Below are 14636 nucleotides of genomic sequence, written 5' to 3'. Positions count from 1 at the left end.
AACTGATTCCTACAAGAACAGTTACAGGGTGGCGCATGTGTATTGACTACAGAAGGCTCAATACAGCCACCAGAAAGGATCATTTTCCTTTACCATTCATAGACCAGATGCTAGAAAGACTAGCAGGTCATGATTATTACTGCTTTTTGGATGGCTACTCAGGCTATAACCAGATTGCAGTAGATCCCCAGGATCAAGAGAAAACAGCATTCACATGTCCATCCGGAGTGTTTGCTTATAGAAGGATGCCATTTGGGCTATGTAATGCGCCTGCAACCTTCCAGAGATGCATGCTCTCTATTTTCTCTGACATGGTGGAAAAATTTCTGGAAGTCTTCATGGATGACTTCTCAGTATATGGAGACTCATTCAGCTCCTGTCTTGATCACCTGAAACTTGTTCTGAAAAGATGCCAAGAAACCAACCTAGTTTTAAACTGGGAAAAGTGTCACTTCATGGTGACTGAAGGAATTGTTCTTGGGCATAAAATCTCAAACAAGGGAATAGAGGTGGATCAAGCAAAAATAGAGGTAATTGAAAAATTACCACCACCTGCCAATGTTAAGGCAATCAGAAGCTTTCTGGGGCATGCAGGATTCTATAGGAGGTTTATAAAGGATTTTTCAAAAATCGCAAAACCTCTAAGCAATCTGCTAGCTGCTGACACGCCATTTGTGTTTGAGACAGCATGCCTGCAGGCGTTTGAAACGCTGAAAGCTAAGCTGGTCACAGCACCAGTCATTTCTGCACCAGACTGGACATTGCCATTTGAGTTAATGTGTGATGCCAGTGATCATGCCATTGGTGCAGTATTGGGACAGAGGCATGACAAGCTTCTGCATGTCATTTATTATGCCAGTCGCGTTCTAAATGATGCCCAGAAAAATTACACAACCACAGAAAAAGAACTACTTGCAGTGGTTTACGCCATTGACAAGTTCAGATCATACTTAGTAGGATCAAAAGTGATTGTGTATACTGACCATGCTGCTCTTAAATATCTACTCACAAAGCAGGATTCAAAACCCAGGCTCATCAGATGGGTATTGCTTCTGCAAGAGTTTGATATAGAAATAAGAGACAGAAAAGGGACAGAGAACCAAGTGGCTGATCATCTGTCCCGGATAGAGCCAGTGGAAGGGACGTCCCTCCCCTTTCTTGAGATCTCTGAGACATTCCCTGATGAGCATCTATTTGCCATTCAGGAAGCACCATGGTTTGCCGATATTGCAAACTATAAAGCTGCACGGTTCATACCCAAGGAGTACAATAGAATACAAAAGAAGAAATTAGTCACTGATGCAAAGTACTACTTATGGGATGAACCCTATCTCTTTAAGAGATGTGCAGACGGAATTATCCGTAGGTGTGTCCCTAGAGAGGAAGCACAGAGAATCATATGGCATTGCCACGGATCTCAATATGGAGGCCATTTCGGAGGTGAGCGAACAACCACCAAGGTCCTCCAATGTGGCTTCTATTGGCCCACACTCCATAAAGATTCCCGAGAGTTTGTACGTAATTGTGACAGTTGCCAAAGAGCTGGTAATCTGCCTCATGGTTACGCCATGCCTCAACAAGGAATCTTGGAAATTGAGTTGTTTGACGTATGGGGAATTGACTTCATGGGACCTTTTCCACCATCATATTCAAACACTTATATTCTGGTGGCAGTTGACTATGTATCAAAATGGGTTGAGGCTATTGCCACACCCACCAATGATACTAAAACAGTGCTGAAGTTCCTCCAGAAACATATCTTTAGCAGATTTGGTGTCCCTAGAGTGTTAATCAGTGATGGGGGCACTAACTTCTGCAATAAACAGCTTTACTCTGCCATGGTTCGGTATGGAATTCGCCACAAAGTGGCCACACCATATCATCCACAAACCAATGGACAAGCTAAAGTCTCTAATAGAGAATTAAAGAGAATCCTGGAACGGACAGTAAATACCCGTAGAAAGGATTGGGCACGGAGCTTGGATGATGCTCTGTGGGCTTACAGAACAGCATTCAAGACCCCTATAGGGACCTCTCCATACCAACTGGTGTATGGTAAGGCATGTCACCTGCCCGTGGAACTGGAACATAAGGCTTACTAGGCAACCAGATTCCTAAACTTTGATGCCAAATTAGCAGGAGAAAAATGATTGCTCCAGCTAAATGAGCTAGAGGAATTCAGATTCACAGCTTTCGAAAATGCCAAGCTTTATAAAGAAAAATCAAAAAAATGGCATGACAGAAAGCTATCATCTAGAATCTTTGAACCAGGACAGAAGGTCCTGTTGTTTAACTCTAGACTCAGGCTATTCCCCGGGAAACTGAAATCCCGGTGGAGGGGACCATACGTGATTACAAGTGTGTCACCATATGGTTACGTGGAGCTTCAAGATATTGATTCTGATAAGAAGTTCATTGTCAATGGACAGAGAATCAAGCACTATCTTGAAGGCAACTTTGAGCAAGAATGCTCAAGGCTGAAGCTAGATTAAAAGCTCAGCAAGGTCCAGCTAAAGACAATAAAGAAGCGCTTGCTGGGAGGCAACCCAGCCATGGGGCATTAATCCTCTAAGCATTTTGCCCTATTTTTCTTTTTTATTTGTTTATATAAAGTTTACTGACACTAAGGTAAAGAATCAATTGCATAAGTTTACAGGGTTACAGAAGGAATTTGCACACAAAACAGAGATAGGGAGCTCAATGGCAAGAAAACGCCAGTAAAGGGGCATTTTGGGCGTTCAGCGCCCAAAATGGGCATCCACTGGGCGCTGAACGCCAGTAATGGTAGCAATTTGGGCGTTCAACGCCAGAAATGGCCACGCACTGGGCGTTGAACGCCAGGAATGGCAGCAATTGGGCGCTGAACGCCCAGGAGATCAGCATTTGGGCGCTGAACGCCCAAAACAAGCAGTGTTTGGGCGTTCAAACGCCAGGAAGACAGGGAGGAGCCAAATCCATTTATCCCACACGTATTTCCATTCTAATTTAAAATTTTATGCTTCAATGCATGATTTTTACATGAACATATCAAGAACCCTGATTTCTAAAATCCTTAATTTCTAAAAATCCATCTTTCCAAATTCAATCCAACTCTTTTCAAAATCTTTTCTGAAAACAAATCTATCTTTTTCACTCAAAAATCTTTTCAACTAATCCATATCTTTTTTTTCAAATCTTCATATTATCTTTTTCAAAATCCAAATTTATCTTTTTCAAAAATCTATCCTATCTTTTCAAAATTACACTATATCTTCTATCTTATCTTTTTCAACTCAATCTTTTTATCTTATCTTTTCCAATCTTTTGAAAACCCACCCCCCACCCCTTTAAAATTGGGTTCGGCCTCCCCCCTCCTCCATCACCAAGTGCACCTCGATCTCCTTCTATCCCTCTCCTTTCTTTTCTTTTGCTTGAGGACAAGCAAACCTCTAAGTTTGGTGTGATTATCCGAGATCACTAAGATCATGGCTCCAAAAGGAAAACAATCCACTCCAAGAGGCAAGAAAGAGAGCGTTCCAAAACCACTTTGGAATCAAGGGAAGTTTTTATCTAAAGAATATTTAGACCATTATCTTAAAGTAATGGGTCTGAGATCAGTGATCCCAGAAGTTAGATTCGATCTGAAAGAAGATGAATATCCGGAGATCCAGGAGCAAATTCGAATCAGAAACTGGGAAGTCCTAGCTAATCCTGAAACGAAAATAGAAAGGAACATGGTCCAGGAGTTCTATGTTAATATGTGGCAGACTGACAAGCAAAGACTATCTGGAACTGCCTGCTACGAATTTCGGACCATGGTCAGGGAAAACATTGTTCATACCACCCCTGACAAGATCAGAGAGATATTAAAGCTACCTCAGCTAAAGGATGATCCAGACTCCTTCAACAGGAGGATGATGAGAGCAGACATTGGCCTGGATAAGATTCTAGAGGACATATGTATCCCTGGAGCCAGGTGGACCACCAACACAAAGGGCGTCCCAAATCAACTCAAGAGGGAGGATCTCAAACCAGTTGCCAGAGGATGGCTGGACTTCATTGGGCGTTCTCTGTTGCCCACTAGCAACCGTTCTGAAGTCACAGTTAAAAGAGCTGTGATGATTCATTGCATGATGGGAAAGGAAGTGGAGGTTCATCAGCTGATTTCAACTGAGCTCTATAAGATTGCTAACAAAAATTCAAAAGAGGCCAGGTTGGCTTATCCAAGCATGATTTCTCTGCTCTGCAAGGACGCTGGAGTCAAGATGGGAATAACTGAATATATCCTAATTGAAAAGTCAATCACCAAAGCATCAGTGGAGAGACAACAAGCACAGGAGGATCTTATCAAGAAGAAAGCACAGGAATTCCTCCCAGAAATTCCTCAAGCAGAATATTGGGAATATCTTGAGACATCTGTCACCAAGATACAGGAAGCTATGGAGCAAATAATAAAACAACAGAAGGAACACAGTCAAATGCTGACCCATATGTTTAAAGAACAAGAGGAGCAGGGACGTGACTTAAGGGAACTGAAGCGCCAAAAGTCTTCTGTAATACCAAGCCTCCCAAGGATCAGAGGAACCCCCATACCCCCAGAATAAAGGTTGTTAATTTCCAATTTCTGCCATAACTCTGTGACAGTGTCCTTATAAAAAGTTCACCTTAGAAGTCATATAATAGTAATTAGTATCTATTTGATTTTATCTCCAATTAAGCTATAGTTTATTTTTCTCATCATCATTAAACATGAATAAAATAGTAGATCTTTTGAATAAGAAGCAATAAAATTTCGAGTTTAATAAAAGAAATTCTAATTGGTTAAATGTGGTGGCAATGCTTTCTGTCTTCTGAATGAATGCTTGAACAGTGCATATGTCTTTTGAATTTGTTGTTTAAGACTGTTAAATATGTTGGCTCTTGAAAGAATGATGAACATGAGACATGTTATTGATAATCTGAAAATCATAAAAATGATTCTTGAAGCAAGAAAAAGCAGCAAAGAACAAAGCTTGCAGAAAAAAAAAAGCAAGCAGAAAAAGCCAAAAGCTCTTAAAACCAAAAGGCAAGGGCAAATAAAAAGGATCCCAAGGCTTTGAGCATCAGTGGATAGGAGGGCCTAAAGGACTAAAATCCTGGTCTAAGCGGCTAAACCAAGCTGTCCCTAACCATGTGCTTGTGGCGTGCAGGTGTCAAGTGAAAACTTGAGACTGAGCGGTTAAAGTCAAGGTCCAAAGCAAAAAGAAGAGTGTGCTTAAGAACTCTGGACATCTCTAATTGGGGACTTTAGCAAAGCTGAGTCACAATCTGAAAAGGTTCACCCAGTTATGTGTCTGTGGCATTTATGTATCCGGTAGTAATACTGGAAAACAAAGTGCTTAGGGCCACGGCCAAGACTCATAAAGAAGCTGTGTTCAAGAATCATCACACTGAACTAAGAGAATCAATAACACTATCTGAATTCTGAGTTCCTATAGATGCCAATCACTCTGAGCTTCAATGGATAAAGTGAGATGCCAAAACTGTTCAGAAGCAAAAAGCTACTAGTCCCGCTCATCTAATTAGGATCTGAGCTTCAATCAAAAACTCTGAGATATTATTGCTTCTCAACCTATTAGTCTTCTATTTTATTTGTCTAGTTGCTTGAGGACAAGCAACAGTTTAAGTTTGGTGTTGTGATGAGCGGATATTTTATACGCTTTTTGGGGATAATTTCATATAGTTTTGAGTATGTTTTAGTTAGTTTTTAATCTATTTCTATTAGTTTTTAGGAAAAATTCATATTTCTGGACTTTACTATGAGTTGTGTGTTTTTCTGTAATTTCAGGTATTTTTCTGGCTGAAATTGAAGGAGCTGAGCAAAAATCTGATTCAGGCTGAAAAAGGACTGCTGATGTTGTTGGATTCTGACCTCCCTGCACTCAAAGTGGATTTTCTGGAGCTACAGAATTCGAAATGGCGTGCTTCCAATTGCGTTGGAAAGTAGACATCCAGGGCTTTCCAGAAATATATAATAGTCCATACTTTGCACAAGAATAGACGACGTAAACTGGCGTTCAACGCCAGTTTTTTGCCCAATTCTGGCGTCCAGCGCCAGAAAAGGATCAAAAGCTGGAGTTGAACGCCCAAACTGGCATAAAAACTGGTGTTCAACTCCACAAATGGCCTCTGCACGTGAATTGCTTAAGTCTCAGCCCCAGCACACACCAAGTGGGCCCCAGCACACACCAAGTGGGCCCCAGAAGTGGATCTCTGCATCATCCATCATAGTTTATCCAATTGCTGTAAACCTAGGCTACTAGTTTAGTATTTAAACAATTTTTAGAGACGTATTTGGTATCTCATGACATTTCAGATCTAAACTTTGTATTCTCTAATGGCATGAGTCTCTAAACCCCATTGTTGGGGGTGAGGAGCTCTGCTGTGTCTCGATGAATTAATGCAAGTACTTCTGTTTTCTATTCAAACACGCTTGTTCCTATCTAAGATGTTCATTCGCGCTTAACTGTGATGAAGGTGATGATCAGTGACATTCATCACCTTCCTCAAACCATGAACGTGTACCTGACAACCACCTCCGTTCTATATCCGATTGAATGAGTATCTCTGAGATCTCTTAATCAGAATCTCCGTGGTATAAGCTAGAACTGATGGCGGCATTCATGAGAATCCGGAAAGTCTAAACCTTGTCTGTGGTATTCCGAGTAGGATTCAAGGATTGAATGACTGTGACGAGCTTCAAACTCCTGAAGGCTGGGCGTTAGTGACAGATGCAAAAGGATAATAAATCCTATTCCAACCGGATCGAGAACCAACCGGTGATTAGCCGTGCTGTGACAGAGCGCGTGAGCGTAGTTTTCACTGGAAGGATGGAAGGTAGCCATTGACAACGGTGATCCACCAACACATAGCTTGCCATAGGAGGACGTGCGTGCGTGAACAAGAAGACAGAGGAAAGCAGAGATTCAGAAGACAAAGCATCTCCAAAAACTCCAACATATTCTCCATTACTGCATAACAAGTAACCTTTAATCCATGCTCTATTGTTTATTCGCAATTCAACTGATAAACATAATTGCCTTCCTGACTAAGATTTACAAGATAACCATAGATTGCTTCAAACCAACAATCTCCGTGGGATTCGACCCTTACTCACGTGAGGTATTACTTGGACGACCCAGTGCACTTGCTGGTTAGTGGTACGCGTTGTGAAAAGTGTGATTCACAATTCGTGCACCAAGGACACTGCGCGATTTACCAACCGCTACTGTGAGCAGATGTTCCCCATCCTAGCAGAAAGGAGTTACAACAACGAATACCTTCTTATCCTCCCGACCCGTATTGCTGAATTTGTTGAGCCGCAAATTGAACGAAGACAATGGGGTTTCCTACAGAGACAGCCATGGCAGGTTAACCTTTCCTGGGTAGTCGAGTTCTACTCTAATTTCTACCTACCAACCCTGCAGTCTGTCTATGTCCGTCAGAAGCAAGTCCCCATTACAGAAGAGGTCATTCAACGAGCTCTAGATCTCCCCCTTACTCAAGAAGGACTGGACGCATTTCAAGAAGCCTCACTCAAGCGCCAGACGTACCAATTTGACTGGGACGTTGTTCTCAGAGTTATCGCACTACCTGGCAGCAGATGGATTTATGGGTACCATCGTTTCCGTCCTAAGGGAATATCAGCTTCCGCACTTACCTTGGAGGCTCGCGTATGGGCACAAATTATGTCCCATTACGTCCTTTCGAGCACCCACGAGTCCTCCTTCATTGCAGACATGGCCGTTCTACTATGGTGCATCCTTACAGACCAACCTCTAAACCTACCAAGACACATCCGGAATGCCATGGGACACGTACAAATTACGGACAACTTACCTTTTCCCGCCTTGGTCTCAGATCTTGTCTCAGCAGCCGGAGTCTCCTACAGAGCTGGAGACACCAAAGCCATGCTCCCACGGGATGATCAATACGTCCCTAACAGGAAATATATAAGACCTCCAGCAGCCACTATAAGCCAGCCTACTAAACCGGCTGAAGACATTCCTCCTTCAACACCACAAGCACCTACAACAAACCAACTGCTCCATCAGATACTTGAAAGGTTGGATCGGCAGGAACACAAAGCAAAGCTAAGAGAGTGCCGTAACAAGCGCCGATTCACATACCTCAAGGAGCTACTTATGGGAAAATACAAAGACCCAGACACCTCGGACTCCACTTCATTTACCAGCACAGGGAGCCATGACGGTCCCGACTGTGGAGATACTGCTACCAACCCACCTTTGTTCCTGACAGATGGTACCGAGGACGGTGCAAAGCCTTAAGTGTGGGGAGGTCGGTCAGTACCTGACTTCCGGAGGTAATTTCTCTTTCTTAACACCAATAAAATAGGATATTTAGTTAGTTTTTCTTTTGTAGAATAGGATAGATTGCATAGTAATAGGTTAGTTGCATGCATGTTCTACTTGATTGAAAAGATAATAAGTTTCTTCTAAGACCCTATTTTTCTTAGAACAAAATTTCACTAATTTTAATCAAAACTTTTATGTTAAATTTGCTTGAAGTTGTATTTGGAACATGGTTTTTGAGCTAAAGAACACACAACCTGTGAGATTTGAGCTTAGTTACATGGTTACCTTATTTAACCATAAATATTTTATTCTTGTGTGTTTACTTCTCTATGATTGTAATCTATATTTTGTTTCATCCTATATGTCCAATGTTTAATATATTTATATGCTTGCATATGATTGAGGCCATTATTTGTTTAGCTCACTTATCCCAAATAAGCCTACCCTTTCAATTACCTTTGTTAGCCACTTTGAGCCTTTAAATCCCATTTGTTCTGTATTTTACCACATCACTAGCCTTAAGCGGAAAAATAATTATATATCCCAATTGAATCTTTGGTTAGCTTAAGATAGAATTGTGTGTTAATTAAGTATGGGAAGATTGTGGGAACAAAGGATAATAAGGGAATGTGTCATGATAATATAATGGGAATTTGGGTGCCTACTCATGTGAACTTATAAAAGAATTAAGAATCCATGTGCATTGATAAGCTATGTTTATTTTTATGTTCAAAAAAAATCCAAAAATATTCAATAATTAAATGAGGGGACAAAATTACCCCAATGCTAAGTTAAAATTCAAAGATCAATGCATATATGATAAAATTAAAATAAAGGTTGATGCATGAGGATGGAATGTGAAAAGGGAATTTTGGGTAGCTAGGTATGACATTTAAGTTATATAGAATATATATATGTGTGTTAGGTGAAAGCTTAGGTTAATTAGAGATTCAATTTATAAGCTTACTTAGCCAGATATATACCCCACCTTTACCTTAGCCCCATTACAACCTTGAAAAGACCTCATGATGTTTGCATTGGTACATTAAATGTTGTTGATTGGTTAGGTGAAGAACAAAAATTAGAAAGCATGATTAGAGAAGGATAGAGTGATTACCCTATACACTAGAGAGACTAGAGTGTACATACATCATCAGTGAGGGTTCAATGCTTAAATTCTATGTTCCTTGCTTTCATGAGCTACCTTCTTGTATTTTTATCTGTTCTTACTGTATAAGAATTGAATTAGTGGAATTTGATTTGTGATTGTCTTGAAGAGCTTATTTACTTTTAACCAAGTGGACAAGAATCATATAGTTGCATTCATATGTATAGGTTGCATTGCATTGCATGAGTTTTACATGTTCCTACTCATTTATTTTATCTCCTTCAACTAAGCATGAGGACATGCTAATGTCTAAGTGTGGAGAGGTTGATAAACCATTATTTTATGGTCTATATTATGTTTAATTGTGTGGTTTAATTATCAAATATTTACCCACTTATTCATATGATTAGCATGTATTTACAATTCCTTCCCAAAATTACTCCATGGTAGAAAACTTGCTTCCTAGAAACTTTTAATTATGTATTTTAATTCTCCTTTATTCCTTTCGATGTCGTGATCCGTGTGTTAAGTGTTTCAGGTTTTATAGGGCATGAATGACTTGGAGATTGGAAAGGAGGCTTGCAAAAATGGAAGGAACACAAGAAATTAAGGAGATGACCAGCGAGAAGCGATGCGGACGCATGGCTCACTTGACTGCGCGAAATGGAGAAATCGGAGTGACGCGCTCGCGTGCCTGACGCAAACGCGTGAATTGGAAGCTGCACGAGTGACGTGAATGCATGGACGACACGCACGCGTGGCAAGGCGAAACATTAGATGACGCGAACGCGTGCATGACGCGATCGTGTGACGTGTGCGATCTGCAGAATTTGTAGAATTCGCTGGGGGCGATTTTGGGCCATGTTTTGAGCCAGTTTTTGGCCCAGAAAAGCAGATTAGAGCCAGGGAACATGCAGAGACGAGGAACAACATTCATTCCGCATAATTTTAGTTTTTAGATCTGAATTTACTCCTCCTCTAGGTTTTCTCTCTACACATTCATAGTTCTTAGGATTTTAATTTTTATTGCTTTTTGGATTGGGATATTGAGAAGAGTTATTACCTCTGCCAAGACTTCATCATTCTAGTTTGTTTCCTTACTTGTCACTTACTCTTTCATATCTTTAATTTGTTCAGAATTACTATTGGATTATTTTTAGAGTTTATTAATACAAGAACTATTTTCATTTTTTATTGATCTTTTTTATTATTATTTATCATGTCTTCCTTTATTTCCCTTTCTTATTTTGTGAATGTTACATTCATGATGAGCGAGTAGTTCCATAACTTGATTGGGAGTTGGTTGAAAGGAGAACCTTGAGTTGGAATGCTCAAGAGTAAAATTATAATTGGATTTATCGTTGGGTCGCCCTCTGGTCACTGACACTAGTCCTTCCCAAGGGAGAGGATTAGAACTTGTGAATAGAAACGGACTTCCAACTTGCTTGACTTTCCTTTATCTGGTAAAGGATAACTGAGCAGAACAACCTTCAATTATCAATTAATCTTGGGAGAACTCCAACAAGGATAGGACTTCTGACTAATCTACTCCCGGTCAAGGTTTTTCATTTAAATTACATAGATTCTCTGATTTAATTTCCTGGTTATCAACTCAAAACAATTTTTGAAAACATCTGATTAATAAAATAGCATATCTTTCTGCAACTCGTTGGGAGACGACCTGGGACTCATACTCCCAGTATTTTAATTCTAATTTTGTGACAACCCTTTTAAATTGATAAGCGCATTTTTGTTGGTTAAGAACTGTACTTGCAACGTATCTCTTATAATAATTTCTTAACCCGCCAATTTCCGTCACGTCAATAAGTCCTTTAAAAAGTTCACCAGCCAATAAGGGGCACAACTCTTCGCATTCTACTGAATCCAACAGAAGGTGTTTCAAGTGTCAAGAATTTGGGCATATTGCTACTGATTTCCCAAATCGAAGAGTTATCACTCTAATCAAAGAAGAAAATCACGAAGATTTAAGTGAGGAGTTCGAGAAGGAGAATGACCTTGAGTATGATGCTGAAGAGGAGGTTCCAGTGGATTGTGGCGAGGCTTTGGTGGTTCGCCATATTTTGAACACTGCCATACTAACTGAAGACGAAAGTTGGCTCCACCATAACATTTTCCACACAATGTGCACTGCCCAAGGAAAGGTGTGCAGGATCATCATTGACTCTAGAAGTTGTGAGAATGTTGTTGCGACTTATATGGTGGAGAAAATGAAGATTCCAACTGAGGAACATCCCCACCCTTATAAGTTACAGTGGCTGAGAAAAGGTAATGAGGTCAAAGTGACAAGGCAATGTTGCGTTCAATTCTCAATTGGGAGTAAATATAAAGATGAAGTATGGTGTGATGTCATCCCAATGGACGCATGTCACTTGTTGCTAGGACGCCCTTGGCAATATGATTGTCATGCTGTCCATGACGAATTCAAGAATACATATTCCTTCTTCAAGGATGGAGTAAAGATTGTGTTGACTCCATTAAGACATGATGAGTACGAGAAGCAAGTTGAGTCGTCCCTTATCACAAGGTCAGACCTTAACGAAGCTCAGCGAAAGTTCAACTTCATATGTTTTTAATTGATTTATGAGGAGAACAAGGAGACCTTGTCCGTGCATGAGGATGTCAAGCCTTTGATTAAATAATTTTCTGATGTGATCCCTGAGGAGATCCCTAATGGGTTACCACCAATGCGAGATATCCAACATGCTATTGATTTTGTCCCTGGTTCGGTAATCCCAAACAAGCCAGCATATCGTATGAGTCCAAAGGAGCATGAAGAGTTGCAAAGCCAAGTAAAACATCTCTTAGAAAAAGGCCTAGTCAGAGAAAGTGCTAGTCCTTATGCCGTTCCTGCTCTGCTAGTTCCAAAGAAGGATGGTTCGTGGCATATGTGTATTGATAGTCATGCTGTGAATAAGATCACCATCAAGTACAGGTTTCCTATTCCCCGACTTGATGATCTGTTAGATCAATTACATGGTGCTGTTATCTTCTCCAAGATCGACTTAAGGAGTGGCTATCATCAAATCCATATGAGGCCAAGTGATGAATGGAAGACAACTTTCAAAATGCAAGATGGAATGTACGAATGGATAGTTATGCCATTTGGCCTCTCTAATGCACCAAGTACCTTTATGCGCTTGATGAACCAAGTATTTCAATCCTTCATTGGAAAGTTTGTTGTTATTTACTTTGATGACATCTTAATATATAATAAGGATCACAATGAACATCTAGTCCATCTACGTTAAATATTTGCGGTACTTCGAGAGCAAAAACTATATGCTAATCTCAAGAAGTGTGACTTCTTGACGAATAGAGTCATTTCTAGGATATGTTGTGACAAGTCAAGGCATTGAGGTGGATCATAGCAAAATCGATGCTATTGTTAATTGGCCTACTCCAAAAACGTTGCATGATATAAGGAGCTTTCATGGATTAGCATCGTTCTATCGGGATTTCATCAAGAATTTTAGCTCCATTGCTGGTCCCCTTACTGAATGTCTTAAGCATGATACCTTTACATGAATTGCTAAGGCGCAACAGAATTTCAAGGCATTGAAGGAAAGAATTTCTACGGCTCCTGTACTTGCACTTCCAAACTTTGATTCCATGTTTGAGTTCCCTTGTGACTCTTCAAATGTTGGTATTGGTGCTGTACTTTCTCAAGAAGGCCGACCAATTGCTTCTTCAGTGAAAAGCTTAATGATGCTAAAATAAAATATTCTACTTATGACAAGGAGTTTTATGCAATCGTGCGAGCATTAAGCCACTAGAGCCATTAATTTGGGACTCAAAATAAGGTTGCCAATGACTTATATAACACCCTAACTTTTAGCACCTCATGATCGTACTAAAAGCCCAGGCGTCACTTACCTCTAAACATTTTTATTTTATACTATCTTTATTTAATACTGAGCCTTCGCGAATACGAACCAAAATTTTAATTAAGAAGACGAAAGGAGACTTTATTTTCAATCACTTAATCACAAAAGTATTTATATATTCACATAGCATTACATACATAGACTTATTTCAAGATTCTCAAAACAAATCATACCCCTCTAAAAATTAAAAACAATAAACGACAAGGAGAAAATAAATTTTAACAACTCAACTCGTGAACAGAATCTTCTATGCTCCTGTAACTCCGCACTAAACCTTCGCACCTGTAATTGAAAGGGGTGGAAACAGGGGGTAAGAACTGAGGAGTTCTTAGTAGGGTCAGGGTTAGAAGTTAAGTTCGTTTCATTATGTTCTCAGTCAACAACAACAATCAATAAAGTATAATCCAACTCAGCAATTACGGAACATAGAATCCAATCACAATCACACACAATCATAGAAAATACAACCACAAAGAAATATGCGGAAACAAGTATGATGTATGTCTAGTCCTATACAGGCCATGAGCTCATGTGTCGATTTATTGCCCGATTCCCGACACTGGTCCTGAGATAAGCGTTTCGTATCATATCACCGTCCCTATCTCAGCCAACGTTCCCTCCATGAGCATTACGCATCGCTGTCCTCATGGGAGAACATTCTTTCGGTCTCCAGTGAGCGTTACGCATCGCCGTCCCCACTGAGTCGTCCTTATAGTGTCAAGTGAACATTACTCATCGCCGTCCCCACTAGACACTTGGCACTAAGGCCCTAACAGCACTCAATTTTTTTCAATCTTTGCTCTCTACTCTTCTGCGGTAGAGATCCCTTTAATTAATATATCCTTCTCTTTTTATTCTTTTTCTTTTCTTTTCTTTCTCATCTTTCTCTTTGATTATCTTACTTCTTTTCTTTCACTCTTCTTTTCTCCAATATTTTAATTCTTTATCATAATTCAACTTCGTATTTTTCCATTGCCTTTCCTTGATGTCTTATGAAAAAGAATCATAAGATTCTTATATTAGCTGTGTCCTCTAAAACTTTTAAGATTCTTCTGTTTACTCTTTTCTAACTTAAATATTCTTAATAAAATGATAACAATAATATAAATAAGATAATTTAAATGATATATATATATATATATATATATATATATATATATATATATATATATATATATATATATATATATATATTTTCTTAAAATTTAGTTTATAAAACTTTATTTTTAAATTTTTATTAATTACTTTCTAAATCACGAATTTTTTAATATTCTATTTTTAACCTTAATA

At 39.5% G+C, this 14636-nt stretch overlaps 1 protein-coding gene across 1 annotated transcript in view; it reads left to right on the top strand.

Moving 5' to 3' along the window:
- Positions 1–13179, top strand: part of LOC107615396 (uncharacterized) — a 39116-nt gene extending 25937 nt beyond the window's left edge. The window contains 3 exon segments of the mRNA XM_088498913.1: positions 11390–11963; positions 12051–12719; positions 12997–13179. Coding sequence (XP_088355039.1) covers positions 11390–11963; positions 12051–12719; positions 12997–13179 — 1426 coding nt within the window.
- The last annotated feature ends 1457 nt before the right edge of the window (positions 13180–14636 follow it).

This window comes from Arachis ipaensis, chromosome B9, assembly GCF_059453495.1.
Source record: "Arachis ipaensis isolate K30076 ecotype BB chromosome B9, ASM5945349v1, whole genome shotgun sequence".
NCBI classification, from domain to species: domain Eukaryota; kingdom Viridiplantae; phylum Streptophyta; class Magnoliopsida; order Fabales; family Fabaceae; genus Arachis; species Arachis ipaensis.
This window is presented reverse-complemented; position numbering and strand designations above follow the sequence as displayed.